Source organism: Podarcis erhardii (assembly GCF_964252035.2).
Source record: "Podarcis erhardii genome assembly, chromosome: 15".
Lineage (NCBI taxonomy): Eukaryota > Metazoa > Chordata > Lepidosauria > Squamata > Lacertidae > Podarcis > Podarcis erhardii.
Genome location: NC_138505.1, coordinates 2,670,126 through 2,693,263, shown reverse-complemented (window position 1 = coordinate 2,693,263; position 23,138 = coordinate 2,670,126). Strand labels below are relative to the sequence as shown.

Sequence of the window (23,138 nt, the reverse complement as noted above, 5' to 3'; positions counted from 1 at the left end):
TAATTGTTCTTGTTTTGTTTTGTTAATTCAATGTTCTATGTAGTGTTTCTGTTTTTGTATTGTATTATATTGATTTGTTTAATTCTTTTTTTTCTTTTTGTAATCTTTAAACTCTTAATAAATATTATTTAAAAAAAAGAAAAAAAGAACGGACCTCTGGAACAAATTAAGTACTTAACCCGAGGTACCACTATACACTTGTCCAGCTCAGCATCGATGGAGAGGTTGCTGGTTACGGTGGAACCCAGGTAGACAAAATCACCTACGTGTGTGGTCATCAATTCTGAGGCGTGGAGTGCATGGCCATTCCAATGATGTGTGTGCTCCATGTCAGTGATGCGTGGCAGGGCTTTCTGGTCCCTCCCTGCCACATTTTATTTTATTCAAGTTGGTGCCCCTCTGGACAGCCCAACAGATGTTTCCCCATTATGGTTGCCAGGCCAGGTACACCCCACACGCCGAGACTTCAGGACCCAAACCTGAGACCTAGGTGATGTGCCCTTCTCAGCACTGAGCTCAGGAGACGGAGGTTAATTGGGAAAGTGGAGGCGGTGGTTGTGGTGGAGGGCACACCCCACAGAAAGCTATGCAATGATTTGCAGAGATGGAGGTTAATTGGGAGCGGAGGAGCCCTGACCCTCCCACCAGACAGCCTTATGCAATAATTTGCATTCGGCTCCTGCCAGCCTGAAGCTTAAAATCATGGTGAAATAAATAAACTCCATCGGGTTCTGTGGGACTTAGGCCACAACCCCACTTTAAAAAGCCATGGTGTCCCCCCAAAAAACTCTGGGGGCTGTAGGGTTTTTTTTTTAAGGGCGCTGAGAGTTGCTAGGAGACTTCCTTATTCCCCACAGAGAGGTACAATATCCATTTTACAGGGGACTCTGGGGAATGTAGCGCTAGCACATCTCGGCACCCCGAACAAACGACAGCTCCCAGAATTCTTTAGGGGAAGCCACAAAGGTTTAAAGCGGCGTTGTGGTGCTTCAAGTGTGTGGTGTAAATTCGGCCCTTCTCTCTCTCTTGCACATTCTGAATTTATTGTTATTCACGTTTAATACTGTATTTTATGCTTTTTTTTGTTGCAGCAATTAAGTGTTTTAAATTTGTTGTTAGCCGCCCTGAGCCCGGTTTTTTGAACTGAGAAGGGCAGGGTATAAATAAAAATGTATTATTATTATTATTATTTTTATTATTTATTTTTATTATAGAAGTATAGAAATATACCCTTTTCAGAAATAAGACTTGGCATCCCTGTGATGTTTGTCACCAGCAGAACTTTTTAAAAATAAAATTCAGAGAGGTTTTGGGACACACACACACAACACAACACAACACAACCCCCCCCCCAAAGAGTCCAACAACATTTGGAGGGCCACAGATCAGATGAAGGGAACGCATCAAACAAGGGAACACATGGGCAAAAAACGGATGCTGGTGCTTTTATTTTGCTTTTATTTTTGCTTTCTGACCTCTCACGTAATTCAAAGGCGGATTTAATCCGCCGATCCAAACCCATACAACAAACCGACTAAGCGTACTTTAACTGAGAGACAGTCCTAACAAAAGATACAAGAAAAAAGTAGGTTTGCATCACCCAGTTGTAACAGTTTCCCCCTTCTCAACCCCCTTCCGGAAGAAGAGACAAGGAATTTTCCACATGCCCGCCCCGCCCCCCCCCATTTCTGTGTAAATTACAATTCCCAGAATTTATTCTGTGCAAATTACAATCCCCAGAATTTGTTGAGGCAAATGTTAAACTGGAATAAGACTGATAAAAGTTTTTAAGTGCAGGTGTGGTTTGGGGTGAAGGAAAGCTGTGAGGGCTGGATAAGCACGTTGCTGGTGGTGGTGGTGGGGAATCTACAGAAAAATGTGACTTGGTTAATTCCAGTCAAGTTTTGCAGCTATTCCCCTCCTTCCTGGGCTAACTGATCCAGCCTCAGTTTCCATTTATGTTGCTGTCCTACAAACACAACGGCCCCTTCTGTGCTTAAGCCACATGGGAGGTTTCTCCCCAGCCAGCCTGACCTCCTCACTTCCCTCACAGAAACCGCACAAGCTGTCGACATCCTTCCGTCGACCGTTTTGTGCCCAATCTTGTTTTAAGCACAGAAGGAGCGTGACAGAAGGTGGCATGGGCTTCGCGAGACATTTGACGTGAAGTAACCCCAGGCAACTCCTCTGGTTCATCGGGAAACTGCTTGGGCAAAAGTTACCCAAAAGAATTTGGGTTTGGTGCATATGTGCCAATATTCACCCCCCCCCCCTCTCGTTTTAAAAGAAAGCGAAAGCAGCAGGATATGAGGTTTGGGGGCGTTGTTGGTTTTTGGAAGTTGCTGGTGAGTTAGAATCTAAACTGAGAGGTCAGTCTGTGTGTGCGACACACACACACAGTGAGAGAAAAAGACAAGAGACTCTTTCGTTATCAAATACAGAAGCGGACAGACACTGAAAAATAGAGATCTATCTTATAGAACCACATTTGTCCACAATATATATATATATATATATTATATTATTTCTTAAAAACTTGGTTTCAAGAAAAAACACAAACAGAACAGCTTGGTTGAGTCTTGTGCCATTAGGCAGCAAAAATGAGGTATTTCTTGGCTACCTAAGTCGGCCATTTTGGCCACAGCGTTACAATGTGGGCAGCTAATTGGACTTTGCCCCTCCAGTGAGACTTCGTCATGGCGAGAGCTTCCTCACGCTAGGAGTGCTGTTTGTCCACAAGACCCTCCCCTTACTTAATACTTTTAAGTTTCCACAGCGGTAGACTTCCAAATGCTTTCCAAAACGGTTCGCACACACGTTGCCTAGTCCCTCAGCCCCGTGGTTTCCTGTGAGGGGTTAGTGTGGGCTCACTCCGTGCTTATCCAGGGACGAAGAGATGCGGTCAAGGTTGCGTACCAAAGCTGGTGTCAGAAGTGGGGATCTTTCGAACACAAAACCCAGGCGGTTCTGCTCCAGCTGCTCTGCTCCGCTTTGGGCAGGCAAAGATGGCAGCAGGATTGTTTTGGTCTTGGTTACCACCTCCTGCCCCTTCCTGCTCTGGCGCCGGTTGCAGAGGAGAAGCTGGAGAAAGGCAGAGAGAGAGAGGGTCCTCGCCCTACTGGGAGCGGGGGGATTATTCCCCTGCTGTTCCTTGTAGAGGGTCGCAGTCTGCGCTGAAGAGCTCTTTGTACAGGGGAGGGAAGACAGCGTGGACAATGATAGGGTACATCTGGCGGAAGGAACGCAGTTTCTCCACATGCTGGCAGCAGAGGCTTCGAAGCTTCCCTTTGGGGGGCAACTGTCGGAAGCGAGAAGAGAGAGAGATTACATATATCTTCCTATATACATAACAATGTAAGGCTGTTGCCATGCTGCAGTCTGCGTAGCTGGCAAAAGGGGGCCACATCAACTCCAGCATGACGACAGAATTGCAGGCAGGCAGGCAAGCAAAGAGGGAGAGGTTGATATATCTTCCTATAGACATAAAAACGTAAGGTTGTCGTCAGGCTGCAGTCTGTGTATCTGCCAATAGGTGGCAGCATCAACTCCAGCGTGATAACAGAACAGCCAGCAAGCAGGCAGGCAAGCAGTACAGGTAGCCGGTGATCTAGGTGAGTGTTTAACGGAGGGAGAGGAGGTGCTTAAGACAGGGGGAGGGTCTCTCTCGCACCCACCAAAGTCCCCAGCAGATACGTACCTTGGCCAGGATGCCTTCCCGGTGGTTTTTCCGTAACATGTGCCTGAAGGCCAACTCCAGATTGTTCTGCAGACGCTCCACCTTGCTCTTCTCTTGCAACCAGGGACGATCTGCAAGGAAGGACAAAAACTTGGAAAGAGTCCATTGCGGCTGTTGGGAAAGCTGGCCGGCTTACAATTCGCCTGGGGTGAGCAGTGAACCATCTGCAAGCGACACCTGACCTCTTTCGAGCATGCAGATCAACTGGCTCTTCAAAGCAAACATCAACATTTGTGGTGAGGAACCTCAGTCCTGGGGGCTGGATGAGGCCCTCCAGGGCTCTTTACCCGGCCCTCAGGACTCTCCCAGACCACCCCCACCACTGAATTTTCTCAGTGCCCCTCTCCATTGTGGATAAGTATAATTACTGGGTTGAGATCAAACCACTTGGTCTGATGTCTCTGGTATATTAAAGGGGGGGTGAGTTTCTTCGCTCCACTGGAACCCTAGAGTCCCCACTCTTCCGTGGGGGGTTTCTTGGGGGTGCACCGAGCCCTGGCGGCACCCTCAAGCCCTATTTTGCCGGGACCGTGTCATCTTTTAATTGGACGACACAGAGCTCGCCGCCATTAGCCTCCCGCAGCGGACCGGAAGTGACCTCTCTGGTATATTTAAGGCAGCTACATAGGGCAGTCTAGGTAGGATTGTAAGTAAACTACAACTCCCAGGATCCTCTGGGGGCAAAGTAGGGGAAGAAAGTGCAAGTGTAGCAAAAAGTTTACAGCACAGACTTCTCCACCGGGGCATGATGGGAGCTGAAGTCAGGTGGCCCCTCCCAGCCACAAGGACCCCACCCTCTGCCGCCTCCAGCGACTTCCTCAAACACGGCGCAGGATGAATTGGCAGCCTCTTACTTGAGTTAATAAGCACCAGTGCCGTGAAGAGGGCCATTTCGTTCTCGGAGAAGTGCAGAGCGCAGAGACTGTGAGCGAAGTCGAAGATGGAGTTGATCAACTCGTTGCATCCTGGAGGTGAAAGACGGGGAGACTTGGATCAGTGACAACAGCAAAAAAGGTAATCAACCTATTTATTGGTGCGTTCATATCTCTATTTATAAAGGGAAGCGGGTGGCGCTGTGGTCTAAAATGGCGATCTGGGGTACTTAATTTGTAGGGAGTAAAGGAAACTGTAGGGATGCAGGTGGCGCTGTGGTCTAAACCATAGAGCCTAGGACTTGCTGATCAGAATGTCACCCGTTCGAATCCCCGCGACAGGGTGAGCTCCCATTGCTCGGTCCCTGCTCCTGCCCACCTAGCAGTTTGAAAGCACGTCAAAGTGCAAGTAGATAAATAGGTATTGCTCCGGTGGGAAGGTAAACAGCGTTTCCGTGCGCTGCTCTGGTTCGCCAGAAGTGGCTTAGTCCTGCTGGCCACATGACCCGGAAGCTGTACGCCGGCTCCCTTGGCCAGTAAAGCAAGATGAGCGCCACAACCCCAGAGTTGGCCACGACTGGACCTAATGGTCAGGGGTACCTTTACCTTTACCTCATCTCTATTTATTTATTATTTGGGTTCCAAAGCTTTAATAAAGCAGAACTTTCTTCAAAACAGACTTACAACAATAGCGATACGTTCAAATAGTTGCATAGACATGTAAAATTACTCCAAACAGAACTGAAATCAAAGTTCTTTCTCTCCATGCAGCCTGCAGCTCCACAGAGAGAAGCATCAGCACAAGGCGGCTTGAGAACAAAGACAACTCCCGCAAAATGGAGATTTGCAACTGAATACCCCTCCCATGTAATCTAAGTTAAACACCGCATGAGAGAGTAGCAGAGATACATTCTCAGTTAATTATCGGCCTGTTTGGTGATCAGAGAGCTTCACTTAGCTTTAATGGGCATTTCCTTTTTTTAAACTATTTGTTTTGGGGGGGGGCATTTATATATCACCTTTCGCTGCCCGGAGCTCAAGGTGGCAAATACGTGGGTCTGTGTACCCCCTCATTAAATCCCCGCAACAAACCTGCAAGGTAGGCCAAGCCGAGAGCTCAAAGCACGGCCTGTTACACCCTGGAAACCCCCACCTCCAAAGACTTATCCCCCTTTCCTCAACTTCTTTTCGATGGCACAACTATCGGCCTTGGGACCCATAGCGGGCTCATTCTGTTTTTTTAGTCTATCGTCCTGAGATGACGGTTGCCGTCGTACCGAGGGATTTGAAGAGCTCTGGGCCGGCGTATTTCCCTTCAAAGAAGACCGTCCGGTTCTCAGAATTGAAGGCACGGCACATCCTCACCAAAACTACTTCCATGGCACCTGGGGAGGCAGAAACAAAACGAAAATAAAGACTTAAAAGGCAAGGATGAAGCAAAAATAGGAAGGTGCAGGCTTTTCTCTCAAAACCGGCCTTGCCTTTGGAAGGGGGCGGGAATGTGGGGGCAGCAAAGCTGGGCACCCCTTTTCAGGGTGGGTGGGGAGATAGTGGGGACTCCAACACCTCATTCCCAGGACTAGAGTGGGAAGAGCCCCCCCCCCAAAGCAAGTATCATCTAAGGGTGGCCCTAGTGGACACCCAGTTTTTCATTCCTCCAACCTCGTTCACCCGTTTGAGATTTTAAAAAATATCTTCACCAAATCAGCTTCCCTAAGCTGTAAAAAAGCTATTGCAGATTGCGATTCTTCCTGTAATCTTTCTAAATGAACATTTTCAATCTCTAATACCCATTTTTGCAAACCTGCAACTTCTGTTTTAACCTCTTGGAGGTCTTTGCGCAAAATTCCAAAGTCTTTTTTAAATTCCTGGAGACATTGCTCTGACCTCAATTGCAAGACTCTGCAAACCCTGCTTAATATCTTTCATAAATTCCAAAATTTGCTCTTGGAAAGTCTGATCTTTGGAGACAGTTACAGATAGGTAGCCGTGTTGGTCTGCCATAGTCAAAACAAAACAAATTCCTTCCAGTAGCACCTTAAAGACCAACTAAGTCAGTTCTTGGTATGAGCTTTCGTGTGCAGTGTGCATGCACACGAAAGCTCATACCAAGAACTGACTTAGTTGGTCTTTAAGGTGCTACTGGAAGGAATTTGTTTTGTTTTGATCTTTGGAGACTTTTCTTGTCTGTAGTTTAAGATTTTAAAAAGTATCTTCACCGAATCAGGTCAGCATATTAATGTTTGCCTTTCTCCTTGCCCAACATAATATGTTTTCAAACAATTTAATACTATAATACACTGCACTGTATTATTTTTGCAAATATACCCATTTTTAATCCAAACTTTCTCCCCAATACATTGGGTTTGCATCCGCCGCTTGTCCTCCTCAGAGTGGGCTCGTGGTTCCAATCATTTCGGTGGGTCTACTCTCAAGTAAAACTGTGTTGTAGACAACCAATTTGTGGGGTGTGCGTGTGCGCATTGTTTAACTACGCGGCAAAATCCAGAGAGCTGCAAATTTCTGAGAGTGGCTGTAAAAGTGCAATTTTCTTGGGATTTGGGTAGGATTGTGTACAGAATGAATGGAATATTTCTCCCACCCTGGGTGCCAGCAGTTAAAGGGCAGATAAAGAGAGTCGGGAAAGAGGAGACTTGGAAGAAGCACAAATGCCTTAGCCCTCAGACGTGAGCTGGGATGGCTCAGTCAGTACAGCAGGAGACTCTTAATCTTAGGGTTGCAGGTTCGAATCCCAGGTCGGGCAAAAGATTCCTGCATTGCACGGGGTTGGACTAGATGACCCTCGTGGTCCCTTCCATGACCGTTGCCATAGCAGGAACACAAAACTCATCTCAGACTTGGGCCTAAATCCTCAGCTCTCTCCCCAAACGAAAATGAAATTTTGCTGCTTCCTCCTTGTTTCCCAAAGGTCTGTCTTTAGGTTTTAGCCAGAAGGCAGAAATATAACCAAGAAGGAGCCAGTCTAGATTCTCTTGGGAGGGAAAAACTTCTGGGAAATGATTTACAATGAGATGGAAAAAAAATGCTGAAATGTACATTTATTAAGAAACCAGAAGCATTTTTACTTGGCATTGTAGGAGATGATATAAATAGAAAGGATTGGACGCTGTTCTTATATGCAATGACTGCAGCAAGAATACTATTGGCACAAAATTGGAAGCAAGAAGAATTACCGACGGAAGAAGAATTGGAGGATGAAAATGACGGACTATGCAGAATTAGGTAAACTAAGAGGAAGGATTCGAAACCTGCGGGACCAGAGATTTTCAGAAGACTGGAGTAAATTTACGGACTATTTGAAAAGTAATTGTGATGAACAGAATACGCTAGTAGGTTTGCAAGAAGTTTTGTAAGGTAAATTATTTGAAATATTGCAAAAAAGACAATGAGGAGAATTATTAGTTAAGGATACTAAAGGAAATATGAAATTAAGAAATGCTTAATATGTGATAAATAATGGAAACCACCAGAGGTGTTGACGGAAGTCCAAAAAATATTGTATAAGTTCTGTTGTATGAATGTTAATTACAGTGGTGCCTCGCAAGACGAAATTAATTCGTTCTGCGAGTCTCTTCGTCTTGCGGTTTTTTCATCTTGCAAAGCACCCCTATTAGCGGCTTAGCGGCTATTAGCGGCTTAGCGGCTAAGCGGCTATTAGCGGCTTAGCAGCTTAGAAAAAGGGGGGGAAAGGGAAAAAAACTTGCAAGACTCGCAAGATGTTTTCGTCTTGCGAAGCAAGCCCATAGGGAAATCCATCTTGCGAAGCACCTCAAAAGACGGAAAACTCTTTCGTCTAGCGAGTTTTTCGTCTTGCGAGGCATTCGTCTTGCGGACCACCACTGTAGTATGTTAAAAATTAATGAAAATGTATATAAAAAAATAGATTCTCTTGGGAGGGGATTCCACAATCTGGGAGCAGCTACAGAAGAAAAGGCTCTCTCTCCTGTGTCAGTCTGTGATATTGATGGGAACGAGAGACGAGGATTTTAAGCTCCTGGGCCACATTGACTCTCATCTCTCTTTCTCAGCTGATTTCGCTCCATAAAATGTCCGGCGACTACAGAAGCCCAACTGCGACCCGCCCAAAGAAGCTCCGTTCCTCACCTGCTTTGAGGAGCACGATCTGGTCGTTTTGGCACAGGTCCATGAAGCTATCCATGCGCTTGGCAAACTCCACCACGTACTGGATGGCCTCGGTGATGCGGCAGACGCAGCGCTCCCACATGTCTTCCATGGACTGGAAGGAGAGAGAGAGAGAGAGAGAGAGAGAGAGAGAGAGAGATTGGGGTGGGAGGGAAAACCCAGTACAGTGACAGGAACGAGCCAGCAGTAAATCACAGAGAGGGATTCATCCCAAGGCTCTCTGAGGCTGGCGCTGAGAGGTGACTTGCCCGCCTCCCTGGCCCATCTGCTAGGCTGAGTCACTGGTTCAGTCATTCAAGGCACACATGGAGCAAAGGATCGCTCGTTACGGGAGCGGCTGAAATCAAAGGGAGTTTTCTCGCCCGCCCCAAACCACCCCATTCCACACTGGCTTAGGCATTCCACCAAATTAAGCGCATGGCAGCAGAATGCTTAAGCATGGTGGCGTTGGCAGCGAGGGAGAGGAATCGCACGGGTGTTACCATTAGTATATAAATAATAGCGCTTAAATGCTTGGGGCTAGTTCACCTGTGAGATCGCCTCGCCCCCCAATTTGCCCACTCGGCTGGTTCAATCTGCAGAACTGGCACAGTCACAGAAGCCTTGATTTGATTCTGCGAACCGCCCTGAGACACCCCCCCCCCCCGGATATAGGGTGGTATATAAATTCAATAGCAGGCTTGCCGGCTGAGTTTATGTCGACAGAGACCACATCCTGAAAGGACTCAATGAGATTTTCGTAAGCAGTCAGGGCTTATTAAATAAATTGCTAATTATAATTGGTCTTAACTTCAGTTTGTGAAATCCATCTCTTCTCAGCTGCAATTGCGATCTCAGGTGTCCATTTTTTTCTGCGCAATACTGGATCATTTGCTTTATCTATTTCCTCGTGTTTTGCCTAAGAGCACTGAATTGAATTTTGGCCAGTAGTGGAAACGATTAGAGGTAGGTGATAGCTTTCAGTCCTATTATTGATGTTGAATTTTTTAATTGATTCAAAAGCCTCCCAGTTAGTGAGGCAGTAGTCTACTATGCTGGCTCCATCTGTATTTATGAATGTGTACAGTGGTGCCTCGCAAGACGAAAAGAATCCGTTCTGCGAGTCTCTTCGTCTAGCGGTTTTTTCATCTTGCGAAGCAAGCCCATTGACGGCTTAGCGGATTAGCGCTATTAGCGGTTTAGCGGCTTTTAGCGGCTTATCGGCTTATCGGATAAGCGGCTTAGAAAAAGGGGGGGAAAAGAAAAAAAAACCCGCAGGAACTCGCAAGACATTTTCGTCTTGCGAAGCAAGCCCATAGGAAATTCGTTTTGCAAAGCACCTCCAAAACGGAAAACTCTTTCGTCTAGCGAGTTTTCCGTCTTGCGAGGCATTCGTCTTGCGGGGCACCACTGTACTTGCCTTCTCTGTCCCCAGGGAATGCCCCATTAGCAATGATAAGGTCAAGACTTATTTGTAAGAAATTCAGGCAGAAGCCGGCATAGTTGATTTGACAGTCTTTCGGATGTCTACAAGGGGGTGGGTTTAGAAAGAGGGCATTATTTTCCTTTAGATCTCTTAATATTGGGAATTTTATTTCCAGACTTTCATTTGAGCCTATTCTGCCATCCATATCTCCCATTATGTAAAATGGCAAACTGGGGTACTTAATTTGCAGGGAGTAAAGGAAACTGTAGGGACGCGGGTGGCGCTGTGGTCTAAACCACAGAGCTTAGGACTTGCCAATCAGAAGGTCGGTGGTTCGAATCCCCGCGTCGGGGTGAGCTCCCATTGTTCGGTCCCTGCTCCTGCCAACCTAGCAGTTCAAAAGCACAAAGTGCAAGTAGATAAATAGGTACCACTCCGGCGGGAAGGTAAACGGCGTTTCCGTGCGCTGCTCTGGTTCACCAGAAGAGGCTTAGTCACGTTGGCTACATGACCGAGAAGCTGTCTGCAGACAAACGCCGGCTCCCTCGGCCTATAGAGCGAGAAGAGCGTGCAACCCCAGAGTCGTCCATGACTGGACCTAATGGTCAGGGGTACCTTTACCATTAAAGGAAACTGTGGAATTTACGCCATGTGCTCTCGATCTGTGTTTGCACTGGATATGGTGGGATATAAGCTGAAACTTATGGCTAACACCCCAGAGGACAGGATCACACTTCAAAACGACCTTGACAGATTAGAGAACTGGGCCAAAACAAACAAGATGAATTTTAACAGGGAGAAATGTAAAGTATTGCACTTGGGCAAAAAAAATGAGAGGCACAAATACAAGATGGGTGACACCTGGCTTGAGAGCAGTACATGTGAAAAGGATCTAGGAGTCTTGGTTGACCACAAACTTGACATGAGCCAACAGTGTGACGCGGCAGCTAAAAAAGCCAATGCAATTCTGGGCTGCATCAATAGGAGTATAGCATCTAGATCAAGGGAAGTAATAGTGCCACTGTATTCTGCTCTGGTCAGACCTCACCTGGAGTACTGTGTCCAGTTCTGGGCACCACAGTTCAAGAAGGACACTGACAAACTGGAACGTGTCCAGAGGAGGGCAACCAAAATGGTCAAAGGCCTGGAAACGATGCCTTATGAGGAACGGCTAAGGGAGCTGGGCATGTTTAGCCTGGAGAAGAGGAGGTTAAGGGGTGATATGATAGCCATGTTCAAATATATAAAAGGATGTCACATAGAGGAGGGAGAAAGGTTGCTTTTTGCTGCTCCAGAGAAGCGGACACGGAGCAATGGATCCAAACTACAAGAAAGAAGATTCCACCTAAACATTAGGAAGAACTTCCTGACAGTAAGAGCTGTTTGACAGTGGAATTTGCTGCCAAGGAGTGTGGTGGAGTCTCCTTCTTTGGAGGTCTTTAAGCAGAGGCTTGACAACCATGTGTCAGGAGTGCTCTGATGGTGTTTCCTGCTTGGCAGGGGGTTGGACTCGATGGCCCTTGTGGTCTCTTCCAACTCTTCTATGATTCTATGAAACCAGAATGATACTCTCGGATTCCAGATGCAAAGTATCCCCAGCGCCAGCTGCTCGAAAACTGAGTGCTCAAAAGAAGAGTTTGGATTTGATATCCCGCTTTATCACTACCCTAAGGAGTCTCCAAGCGGCTAACCTTCTCCTTTCCCTTCCTCCCCCACAACAAACACTCTGTGAGGTGAGTGGGGCTGAGAGACTTCAGAGAAGTGGGACTGGCCCAAGGTCACCCAGCAGCTGCAGGTGGAGGAGCGGGGAAGCGAACCCGGTTCCCCAGATTACGAGTCCACCGCTCTTAACCAATACACCACACCTGTGACGCCAACTGAGTGGAAACCAGAGTTACTAGGTGCTCCCCTTCGGTCACCCCCTTCCAGTCTCTGGACCGCAATAAAGATTGATTGATTAAGTCAATAAATAATAATAATAAGACAGCTTACAGACAATACCCCGCACAGTAAAGAGGCGGAGCCTTTCGGCACTGAGGAGAGCCCCCTCACCTTTTTCTGGTAGCTCCCCACTTCCTCCCGGGTAAAGGTCTCCCATCTCAGCAGCTGGAGGTCCTCCAGGCGCAGCTGGCACGTCTCTCGGTAGGACTTGATGACGTTCTGCGTGAGGTGCTCTGGGGAACGGCGGAGAAGAGGCGAACAGGTCAGGGTTTGCGCGGACTCGGCTAGCCACTCCCCCTCCTCCTCTGGCTCCTCCCCCTGTCCCACCGGAAAAGAGGGGAAGTGGCGGCGTTTGTGTGTGTGTGTGTGTGTGTGTGTGTGTGTGTGTGCTTCCGACCCAAATCACAGCCTGCACATTCCCTGTTCTTCCATCCGCCCACCGGGGCAAACACGGAACACAGGGAGGTATTCCAGAAACAGGCGGATATTTTGTTCTACACGGTTTGGTTTTTGGAACGGTTGGAAGATTCAGGGCAGATAAAAGAGGGAGACTTATTTGCGCAGTGCACTGTGAACACTCTCTCTCTCTCTCTCTCTCTCTCTCTCTCTCTCTCTCGCAGTGATTGGCACCTGATCTTTGGACAGCTCTCCAAAGAAGACTGGGCAAATTCAACTGAGGAGAGGGCTACCATGTGTAGGGGTGCAAATATCCAGAGTGTGGGGGTCAGGTGGGATCGCTATGAGGAATTATGAAATACGGAGCAAGCCATTGTGTCTCCGCGATGAAAGCAGACTGGGTTTGATTCATTGACAATAATTTCTGATTTAAAGCCCTTTAAAGCCCTTCATGGCCTAGGACCCTCGTACCTACAGGACCGCCTCTCCTGGTATGCCCTGCGGAGAGCCTCAAGGTCCATAAATAACAACACCCTAGTGGTCTCAGGCCCTAAGGAAGTTAGATTGGCTTCGACCAGAGCCAGGGCCTTTTCAGTACTGGCCCCAGCCTGGTGGAACGCTCTGCCTCATGAGACCAGGGCCCTGCAGGATCTGATCTCTTTCCGCAGGGCCTGTAAGACAGAGTTGTTCTGCCTGGCCTTCGGCTTGGAGTCAATTTGAATCCCTCCCCCTCTTTCTTTTTTCCTTTCTCCTCCTATGATGAGGCTGCATTTTAATGTTTTATTTTAATCTTGTTTTTAAGTTGTACAGTGGTGCCTCGCAAGACGAAATTAATCCATTCCATGAGGCTCTTCGTATAGCGGTTTTTTCGTCTTGCGAAGCAAGCCCATTGACAGCTTAGTGGATTAGCGCTATTAGTGGTTTAGCGGCTTTTAGCGATCAGCTGTTAAGCGGCTTATCAGCGGATCAGCTGATAAGCGGCTTAGCGGCTTAGGAAAAGGGGGGGGGGAGGGGAAAAAACCCGCAGGAACTCGCAAGACATTTTCGTCTTGCGAAGCAAGCCCATAGGGAAATTCGTTTTGCAAAGCGCCTCCAAAACGGAAAACCCTTTCGTCTAGCGGGTTTTCCGTCTTGCGAGGCGTTCGTCTTGTGGGGCACCACTGTATTCATTCAACTTGTTTTTATTATTATTTTTATTGTTTTTATTATTGGCTGTTAGCCGCCCTGAGCCTGGCCTTGGCTGGGGAGGGCAGGGTATAAATGAAATTTATTATTATTATTATTATTATTATTATTATTATTACTGTTGAAATGGCGACAAGATCGCACTGGCCTATTTATTCTGAATGTATTTTGAACGTTCTTGTGTGATGCCAATAAAGGTTACTTGACTTGACCTCGGTGCCGTGGCTCAAAAGTGCCCAGCTAAGAAAACGCCACCCTCTTCCTTCTACCGTGCACTCCACTCACCGATCTCTGTCAGGGACGAGTTTGGGGACTCCAAGAGGCTGGTGAAGCTGGGGGCAGTGTAGAAGTCGAGGCTCTCGCCGCACGCCGGCCGCTTGGCCCCGTGGGCGTCCGGGTGCGAGAGCTCCGGCGATGCCTGTGTCCCCAGGGCATAATAGACGCTGCCCCGGCTCTCCATCTTGATGCGCTCGGGGCTGTACTCCTTGGTGAAGGGGGCGCGCAGGTCCTCTCCCAGAATGCTCTGGGCCTTGGCAAGTCCGTTGGAGTAAGCCAAGGCGGCCGTCTCGTCCGGGCACTGGCTGAGGCGCGCCTGGCCGTTCAGGAGGGCGGTGGTGGAGCAAGCTGAGGCCTCCAGGAGGTCCGGCGGGGGAGCCAACTTCAGCTGCCCGTTGGCGACACCCAGGGAGTAAGGCGAAGCCTCTCCGTCCTGCTGCTGCTGCTGCTGCAGCTGCTTCTGGACTTCAGCGTGGAGGCTGTCCCGCTGCTTCTTGGACATCCGGCCAAATTTGACGGCTGGGGAGGAAAAATGAGATTTGTTACTCGTCGGTCGGATGTTCCTGCCTGAACCAGGCAGAGGGCCTTCTTGGTGGTGTCACCCGACCTGTGGAATGCCCTCCCAGCAGATGTCAAGCGGATAAACAACTACAGTGGACGCTCAGGTTGCAAACACGATCCGTGCGGGATGCACGTTCGCAACCTGCAGCGTTCGCAACCCGCAACAGTGTGTCTGTACACTTGCGGGTTACGATTCGGCGCTTCTGGCATGCGTGACCCCCCAAACCCGGAAGTAACCCGTTCCGGTACTTCCGGGTTTTGGCGGGTCCGTTCCGTAACCTGAAAAAACATAACCTGAAGCGTCTGTAACCCGAGGTATGACTGTATCTGACTTTCAGAACATGTTAGAACACCTGTTTAGGGAAGTTTTTAATGTTCGATGTTTTATTGTGTTTTTAATATTCTGTTGGGAGCTGCCCAGAGTGGCTGGAGAAACCCAGACAGATGGGTGGGGTATAAATATTTATTATTATTACAGTGGTACCTCGGGTTACATACGCTTCAGGTTACAGACTCCGCTAACCCAGAAATAGTACCTCAGGTTAAGAACTTTGCTTCAGGATGAGAACAGAAATCATGCTCCGGCGGCGCAGCGGCAGCAGGAGGCCCCATTGGCTAAAGTGGTGCTTCCGGTTAAGAGCAGTTTCAGGTTAAGTACGGACCTCCAGAATGAATTAAGTACTTAACTCGAGGTACCACTGTATTATTATTATTATTGATATGATTAAGGCCACATTCACACTAGTCAGTAAGACTTTATTTAAATCTTTTTTTTTTTTTTTTTTTTTTACAGAAAGACTCATTCTTGCTGGTACAATCTTATATTTTTACAACCAGATGAAGGTTTCATTTTTGGAATAATAAATTTCCAGAGTAGTTTTTACAGTTATATCAAAAACCACTGATTTTGTTTTACTATTAGAAATACATTGGCAGATAATCATGAAATTATTGTGAGGTTTAATAGTTAACTGTTTATGTTTGGTCAACTTTTCTGCTGTACTTTATTGGGAGGAGAAAAATAATCATTTCCTTAATAAAAATTTAAGCAATTTATTTAACTAAAGCAGTAACATTATAGCATATGTATCCACGTTTGTTAACTGATGCGGTTAAACGGTTTGTTTGTTTTTAAACACCTTAGACTGAGTTTTAGCACACATGAAAAACTTAAAACAAATCCTTATTTCCTGATGAATAGCCTTTGGAAATAGAAAACTATCTTTAGAAATTTTTTTCCTCCAAAAGCGTTTTATTTTAAAAATCTGATTTAAATTTTAAAAAAATCATCGATTTTTATCCACCCTGCCACCACCCCGTCTCTTACCATCCCGGGACATGCCGAGGCTGAGACATTTCTGCAGGCGGCAGTGCTGGCACCGGTTTCGGCTGGTGCGGTCAATTTGGCAGTTCTGCTGTCGGGTGCAAGAATAGGTCACATTCCCTTGCTGGCTCCGCCGGAAGAAACCCTGAGAGCAGAAGGCCGAAAAAGAAAGAGAGAGAGTTGGATTGTTAAGTTGTGGGTGAACATATCAGACAACACAGCGAATCTTCAAACAGCTCTTGTTTATTCACAGGCCAGAACAGAACTGAACTGAAGGGTTCAGCCAGCCTGCTTATATAGAGCTCCAGTACAACGCAACTGTAATAACTTTCTGTAACTATCCAATCACTGAACGTCACTTTCAATCCCTTATTTGCATATGTGGACCTGAGTGAAAACTATCTACAGTATACTCCTGCTGGCCCAGGGTGAGAACTTCAGTACATAACATGGACCCCCTCAGAATACGGGCATCATCCGCACTACCCATTTAAAGCACTATCACCCCACATTAAACCATTGCGGCATCCTCCAAACCAGCCTTTCTCAATCTGTGGGTCCCCAGATGTTGTTGGACTACAACTCCCATCACCCCTACCTAGCAAGGCCAGAGCTCAGGGATGATGGGTGTTGTAGTCCAACAACATCTGGGGACCCACAGGTTGAGAGCCACTGCTCCAAAGAATCTCGGAAACTGCACTTTGTTACGGATCAGGGCCGGATTTAGGTTTGACGAGGCCCTCAGCTACTGAAGGTAATGGGGCCCTTTCTATGTCCAGCTGTCCTTTGTCCACAACAAATTGTCACTGTTTTTTGGGTTGAATATATACTATATGGTAATTGATGGACCTAATAGGTATCTAAAGCCATTTGCACATGTGGCCCTGCAACCAATCCATGCAGAATGTTGGCACCCTATATACAGAAAGGAGCAAACCAGTGATATTTTAGGGAGCAGGTGAGCAGGTGGGGCCCATGACTTACATCATAGGAGCCTACACAGCACAAAGCACTGTTGCTGTATGTGGGGTTTTTAAAATTTGCTTTTTATCTTATATTTTGGAAATGTACATCCAGTTGTTTTTTCCCTTAAAATTTTTTTGGGTCCCCCCAAGAGAGTGGGGCCCTAAACTATAGCTTGTTTAGCTTATATGTAAATCTGGCACTGTTACAAAATGCTGAGAGATGTTGTCTTCCCGGAACGACAATCCCCAGTGTTCCCCTGGGAAGAGGGATCGATTGTTAAACCACCCTGGGAAAACTGCTGCTTTCTGAAAGAGGAACTCCTAACAACACTACCTGCTAACACTAACAAACAGAATTAAGTCAAAACAAAATAAAAAAATTCCTTCCAGTAGCACCTGTTCCAGTAACAGAATTAAGAATATTGTGTTGAATGTAACATTCCATAATACATAACACTATTCCCCCCCCCCTTTATAGCAGTCATGATTTTCTTTCATAACCCACAACCAAAACAACATCCACAATTAAATCCACATTTCAGTTTTTGTAATTTGCCCAAAGCTCCTATTTTCCCTTACGAAGACCAAAAACATTTTATATGGAGCTAGAATGGATCTACCAGACTCCTAGCTTATTTATAAAATCAGATGTTTTGGGGCCACAACTCCCATTGAACTGTAGTTCGGCCTTTGCAGGATGACACCCTTAGCTGATCTGGGTTTCTATGGCACTGATGAGTGCCATGGAACCCATAGTCATAGTTGTCAACTTACAGATTTGAAAATAAGGGACCAGCAGCATCGAAAATAAGGGATCAGCAGCCAAAATAAGGGATTTCCCAAGGGGCACAGGTATGTTCAACTTCTGAGCCCCTCCGAGCCAAAGGCAGAAAGCCCAGCCAGCAGCCAAACGAAGCCTCCAGCGGTGGTTCCCACAGCGCAGCAACCCGGCAAAGGGGACGCAGCAAGGAAAACCACCGTCCCCTCTCCGCTGGGAAGCGCTGAGCAAAGGCGAGTCCCCAGGCAAGGCGGCCGATTTGATTGGCTCAAGGCATGCAAGCTCCACCCCCCAGTCGTTCTTAGACTCCTTATTGGGTGAGCAACGCAGCCAAGCAACACAGTTGGAGCCTCCCTCCTCCCTGGCCGGCAGGGAGGGAGGGAGGGAGGGAGAGGAGCTGCTTCCTTTGAAACCCGGGAAATTTAAGGGACATCATCAACCCGGGACAGCAGCGGGACACGGCGCTGGGATAAGGGACTTTCCCGCCAAATAAGGGACGGTTGACAGCTATGCCCATAGCAGGATCGCGGTTGCCTCTTCCGACTCACTTTGCACCCTTCACAAGTGATGACGCCGTAATGGATCCCAGAGGACTTGTCTCCGCAGATCTTGCAGGGGATCACCTCGATCTGGGCTGTAGTAAGGGAGGAGGGAGAAACAAAGAAGGCAAAATCTGGTTAAAATAAGAAACAAAGAAGGCAAAATCTGCTTAAAATAAAAAAACCTCCATTTTAGGCTTGCGTTCATTAGGAGCTCGCAGAAATTAGGGTTGTTTTTGTTATTGCAACTGATTTGTTAATCGCTCAAGGCGATTCACACACACACACGAGGTAAGAGAGAACAGTTTTAAAAACACAAAAGCAACATATAGGTTTAAAAGAAGGCTAAAACTCTAACAAGTTGCAAAGGCCCATTTGTGCAGCTGGGTAAGCCTGTTGGAACAAAAAATGTCTTCAGTGATTTCTGATGCCTCTCGCCAGGGATGCTGTTCCACAGAACAGGGACGGCCACCCTAAAAGCCCTGCTCTGGGTTCCTGTGGAGGGGGATTGTGAGATCTTTGAAGCTTGCGGGAAAGGCTCTCTCATGGATTGAAGCGCTCTACTAGGTGTATATGGGAAGCGGGTGGCGCTGTGGTCTAAACTACTGAGCCTCTTGGGCTTGCCGACCAGAAGGTCAGTGGTTCGAATCCCCGCAATGGGGTGAGCTCCTGTTGCTCGGTCCCTGCTCCTGCCAACCTAGCAGTTCGAAAGCACGTCAAAGTGCAAGTAGATAAATAGGTACTGCTCCGGCGGGAAGGTAAACGGCGTTTCCGTGCGCTGCTCTGGTTCGCCAGAAGCGGCTTAGTCATGCTGGCCACATGACCCGGAAGCTGTGCGCCGGCTCCCTTGGCCAATAAAGTGAGATGAGCGCCGCAACCCCAGAGTCGGTCACGACTGGACCTAATGGTCAGGGGTCCCTTTACCTTTACCTTTTTCACTAGGTGTATAAGGGCTAAAGCGGTCTCTCCATTTACCTGCCTCTGAGCTGTATAGGGAGTTAGGAACTCATCCTTGCATTCGTTTTGTCATTAAAAACTTGGTTCACTTCATCACACATTAGTTAAAATGGCATTGATCTCACTCAGCCCTGCTTGGACTACTGCAATGCACTCTACGTGGGGCTACCTTTGAAGGTGACCCGAAAACTACAACTAATCCAGAATGCGGCTGCCAGACTGGTGACTGGGAGCGGCCGCCGAGACCACATAACACCGGTCTTGAAAGACCTACATTGGCTCCCAGTATGTTTCCGAGCACAATTCAAAGTGTTGGTGCTGACCTTTAAAGCCCTAAACGGCCTCAAAGGCCCAGTATACCTGAAGGAGCGTCTCCACCCCCATTGTTGTACCTGGACACTGAGGTCCAGCACCGATGGCCTTCTGGCGGTTCCCTCCCTGCGAAAAGTGAGGTCACAGGGAACCAGGCAGCGGGCCTTCTCGGTAGTGGCACCCTCCCTGTGGAATGCCCTCCCAGCAGATGTCAAGGAAATAAGCAATTGAGTTTTAAAAGGCATTTGAAGGCAGACCTGTTTAGGGAAGCTGTTAAGGACTGAAGTTTTATTCTGTTTTTAGTGTTCTGTTGGTGGCCGCCCAGAGTAGCTGGGGAAACTCAGCCAGATGGGTGGAGTATTATTATTAATAATAACAACTATTATTATTATTATTATTCACTAGTCGAACCTGGATTTGTTTTGTTCACTTGCATTCGGGTTTTTAAACTCTTAAGGAGCGGCCTTACTGCATGCATCAGATCCATATGAGCACAGGATGATGAGCCTACTGAATCAGGCCAGTGACCTATCTAGGTCAGGATCCTGCCTCAATGGGAAACCCACAAGTGCAGTCAGAGACCTCCGCCCTCCTGTGGCCTCCAGGAACCGGTATTCAGAAACTGGCATTGATTGATTGATTGAAGCAATACTGCCTCCAACTCTAGCAGCCATTCACACCCTTCGCCTCCATGAATTTGTTTAAAGCTCTTTGAAAACCTCCTGAAAGACCACAACTCCCATGCTAGGTTACTTCCTGCTTTTGAGATATGGAGTCCAGCTGGTTGTGTCCTCACTTAAATCTGGATTTATTTATTTAATTTCTATACCGCTTTATATTTTTAAGAAAAAACTCAAAGCGGTTTACAGTATATTAAATCAAGAAAACATAAATAAAACAATGTGAAGAAAAGTCAGATATAGAGTATAACGTGGAAAACATGCTCTGGTCTTAAATGGAAGCAGAACCTCTGCTTTTTCAGCCCACATGTGAGGATCTGAAACGAGGCCCAGATCTCGCAGGTTCTGATTTGAACTCCAAACTTCACTGCTGAGAGCACAAAGGACCCCGTCGCCCTTGAAAGATGCTACCTGGCTTTTGCTACTGCCAGGAAATAAGGCAAAAAAGTTAGAGAGGAAATGGACGTCTTTGGAGCCCAACATCCCAGCGAGTGACATTATGGGGCTTGTCAGGAGAGAGTTATTCTTCTGTCGTTTTCCAGACTGTTTAGGAAAGATAGGTGCATTTTGTCCCCTTTTGGCAAAAAGCACCAGCTGCAATACAGATCTTGGTCCACTAGGAGGCATCCTTGCACTACATTCTTCCTCGCTGGCTTTCAGAACACCACCCGGCAAGAGAGCCTCTGAGCATATAACAAGTGTCCGTCCCTTTCTGCTTTCAAAATCCTTACCAGCTCACATGTTTTCGGTAGGGGTTTGAGGTGGTAAGAGAAAGGACTTCCTGCTCATACTTTCTAGGAACCAAAAGAAACCTCCCCAACTTTCACAGGGACCTGAGTTCGAATCCTGCCTGAACCAGTCACCACGGAGAAATCATTACCTCTCAGTTTTGCAGGAAAATGGGCCTAGGTCCCCAGAGTTGCTGTTAGGACCAATGAAATAGCTCAGTGCTTTTGCAAACTGAAAAGGATGGCGTGAATACAGATTTTTAGCAGGGCCCTTAGTCTGGGGCTGCCTGCCTGCCTTATGTAAGTTACACAATGCCGCTGCCTGGATATTTCCCAAAAAATCCCCTACACAGGTTTGGGGCAGAGTTAAAAGGATCTGTGTTGTGTGTGAGAATATAAATGGAATAAACCCCAATATCTCCAAATCTCACTCCCAGGGAACCAAAATGTTGGTTCCTCTCTTGTTGCTTTCATGCTGGCGACCAAAAATATGCCATGAATTTGTGAATTTCTTCCCCTCGACCCCTTTTGGGTCATTTTGGTTTTTCGCTTGCAATTGAGATGGTTCTGCCTTTGCTATCATGCTAAAAGTCGCCCCAGGACTCCTGGGTCCTTTCCCAAGTCCCTAAACTGCAGAACCTTCTTTTTCAAAGCCACCGCGCAGCCCCGGGACCACGAGCCGCGAGTGGCAAATGTCGCCGACAACAGTGCCCCAAAGCGCGTGCAGAGACCATTTCTCTGCTGACCCCGCTGAATAACCGCAGCTCAGCTGCGGCGAGCGATGGCAGGGGGAGCAACGAGGCAGCTGCTTTGAGGCAGACCGACCCCCTCGCTCCTTGCACCAGAAATGTTTAACCACCCTGGGGTGGCTCCGGGGAGAACCCACCGTGCGGAGGCAGGGATGTCGGCGCAGCAAACCACACAAAAGGGGCTGCATCATACCTCTGCAGGTGGCTGTGGGAAGGGGGGGGGACGAAAGACCCCCCCAGATGTGAGACAGAAGCACAAGAAAATCTATTTTCCCACCCTTTGTCACGGCATTTTATACGACGTTAAGAAGAGCTTGGCTGCTGGATCAGACCCCAAGGACCCATCTGGTCCAGCGTCCTGCACTCTTTCACATGACCCCTTGCCCATGTGCAGAGAGGCGGCTTGCACCCGTGTCCAGAGTAATGTGAGCACAAGCCTTGTCTCTCAGCTCAAGTGTGTGGGTAGAAATTAGATCTGGAGTGGGTGTGTTTTGCTGCAGGGCTAGGTCTTATGAGCTACACCTCATCTTAGTCCTACTCAAACAGATCCACTGAAAATAATAATAAGAATAATAATAATTTATACTCCGCCCATCTGGCTGGGTTTCCCCAGCCACTCTGGGCAGCTTCCAACAGAACACTGAAATACAGTAACCAATTAAGCATTAAAAGCTTCCCTAAACTGGGCTGCCTTTAGATGTCTTCTAAAAGTTTGGTAGTTATTTTTCTCTTTGACATCTGGTGGGAGGGAGTTCCACAGAGTGGGCGCCACCACCGAGAAGGCCCTCTGCCTGGTTCCCTGTAGCTTGGCTTCTTGCAGAGAGGGAACCGCCAGAAGGCCCTAGGAGCTGGACCTCAGAGTCTGGGCAGAATGATGGAGGTGGAGACGCTCCTTCAGGTATAATGGACCGAGGCCATTTAGGGCTTTCAAGGTCAGCACCAACACTTTGAATTGTGCTCGGAAACATCCTGGGAGCCAATGTAGGTCTTTCAGGACCGGTGTTATGTGGTCTCGGCGGCCGCTCCCAATCACCAGTCTAGCTGCCTCATTCTGAATTAATTGCAGTTTTCGGGTCACCTTCAAAGGTAGCCCCACGTAGAGTACATTGCAGTAGACCAAGCGGGAGATAACCAGAGCATGCACCACGTGGCACACCCTCATTAATTTCAACGGGTCTACGCTGAGTAGGGAGTTATACTGCTGGCTACAAACCTAAGTCATTTGCGCCTGACTCAAGTTGCCAGCCCCCGGAAGTCTAGTTTAAAAAATAATAATGAAGTCAATGTGGAAAATTTGACATCTGTCCATTCCTGCCTTAGTCCACCTTGCAGGGCTGTCGCAAGGAGACCCTCAGAGCACTGTTCTGCTTCGTGAGAGTCTCTGGGTCTTCACAGGCAGGGAAAACGACACTTTTTTTTGCATTGCATCACCTGCTGCTACCTAAGTGTAATGTCATATTAATAATAGAATGGGGGGTGGAAATTAAACCACGGAGGCCAGTGGTTTCTTCCCTGAACCACAAGAAGCCGCATGAGTCAGCCCCTAAATTAGTCAGCCCATCCACCTTGA

At 47.6% G+C, this 23,138-nt stretch overlaps 1 protein-coding gene across 4 annotated transcripts in view; it reads right to left on the bottom strand.

Annotated features, from left to right (window-relative positions):
* Window positions 1–1,441: 1,441 nt before the first annotated feature.
* RORC (RAR related orphan receptor C) overlaps window positions 1,442–23,138 on the bottom strand; it is a 91,612-nt gene continuing 69,915 nt past the window's right edge. For all 4 annotated transcript variants that reach the window (XM_081841070.1, XM_081841068.1, XM_081841071.1 and 1 more), the window contains 9 exons: window positions 18,152–18,237; window positions 15,864–16,005; window positions 13,985–14,494; window positions 12,230–12,351; window positions 8,734–8,866; window positions 5,886–5,993; window positions 4,591–4,701; window positions 3,698–3,807; window positions 1,442–3,298 (listed from right to left, as the gene is read on the bottom strand). In XM_081841070.1, coding sequence (XP_081697196.1) covers window positions 3,134–3,298; window positions 3,698–3,807; window positions 4,591–4,701; window positions 5,886–5,993; window positions 8,734–8,866; window positions 12,230–12,351; window positions 13,985–14,494; window positions 15,864–16,005; window positions 18,152–18,237 — 1,487 coding nt within the window. In that variant the 3' untranslated portion in view covers window positions 1,442–3,133. The remainder of the gene's footprint in view (window positions 3,299–3,697; window positions 3,808–4,590; window positions 4,702–5,885; window positions 5,994–8,733; window positions 8,867–12,229; window positions 12,352–13,984; window positions 14,495–15,863; window positions 16,006–18,151; window positions 18,238–23,138) is intronic.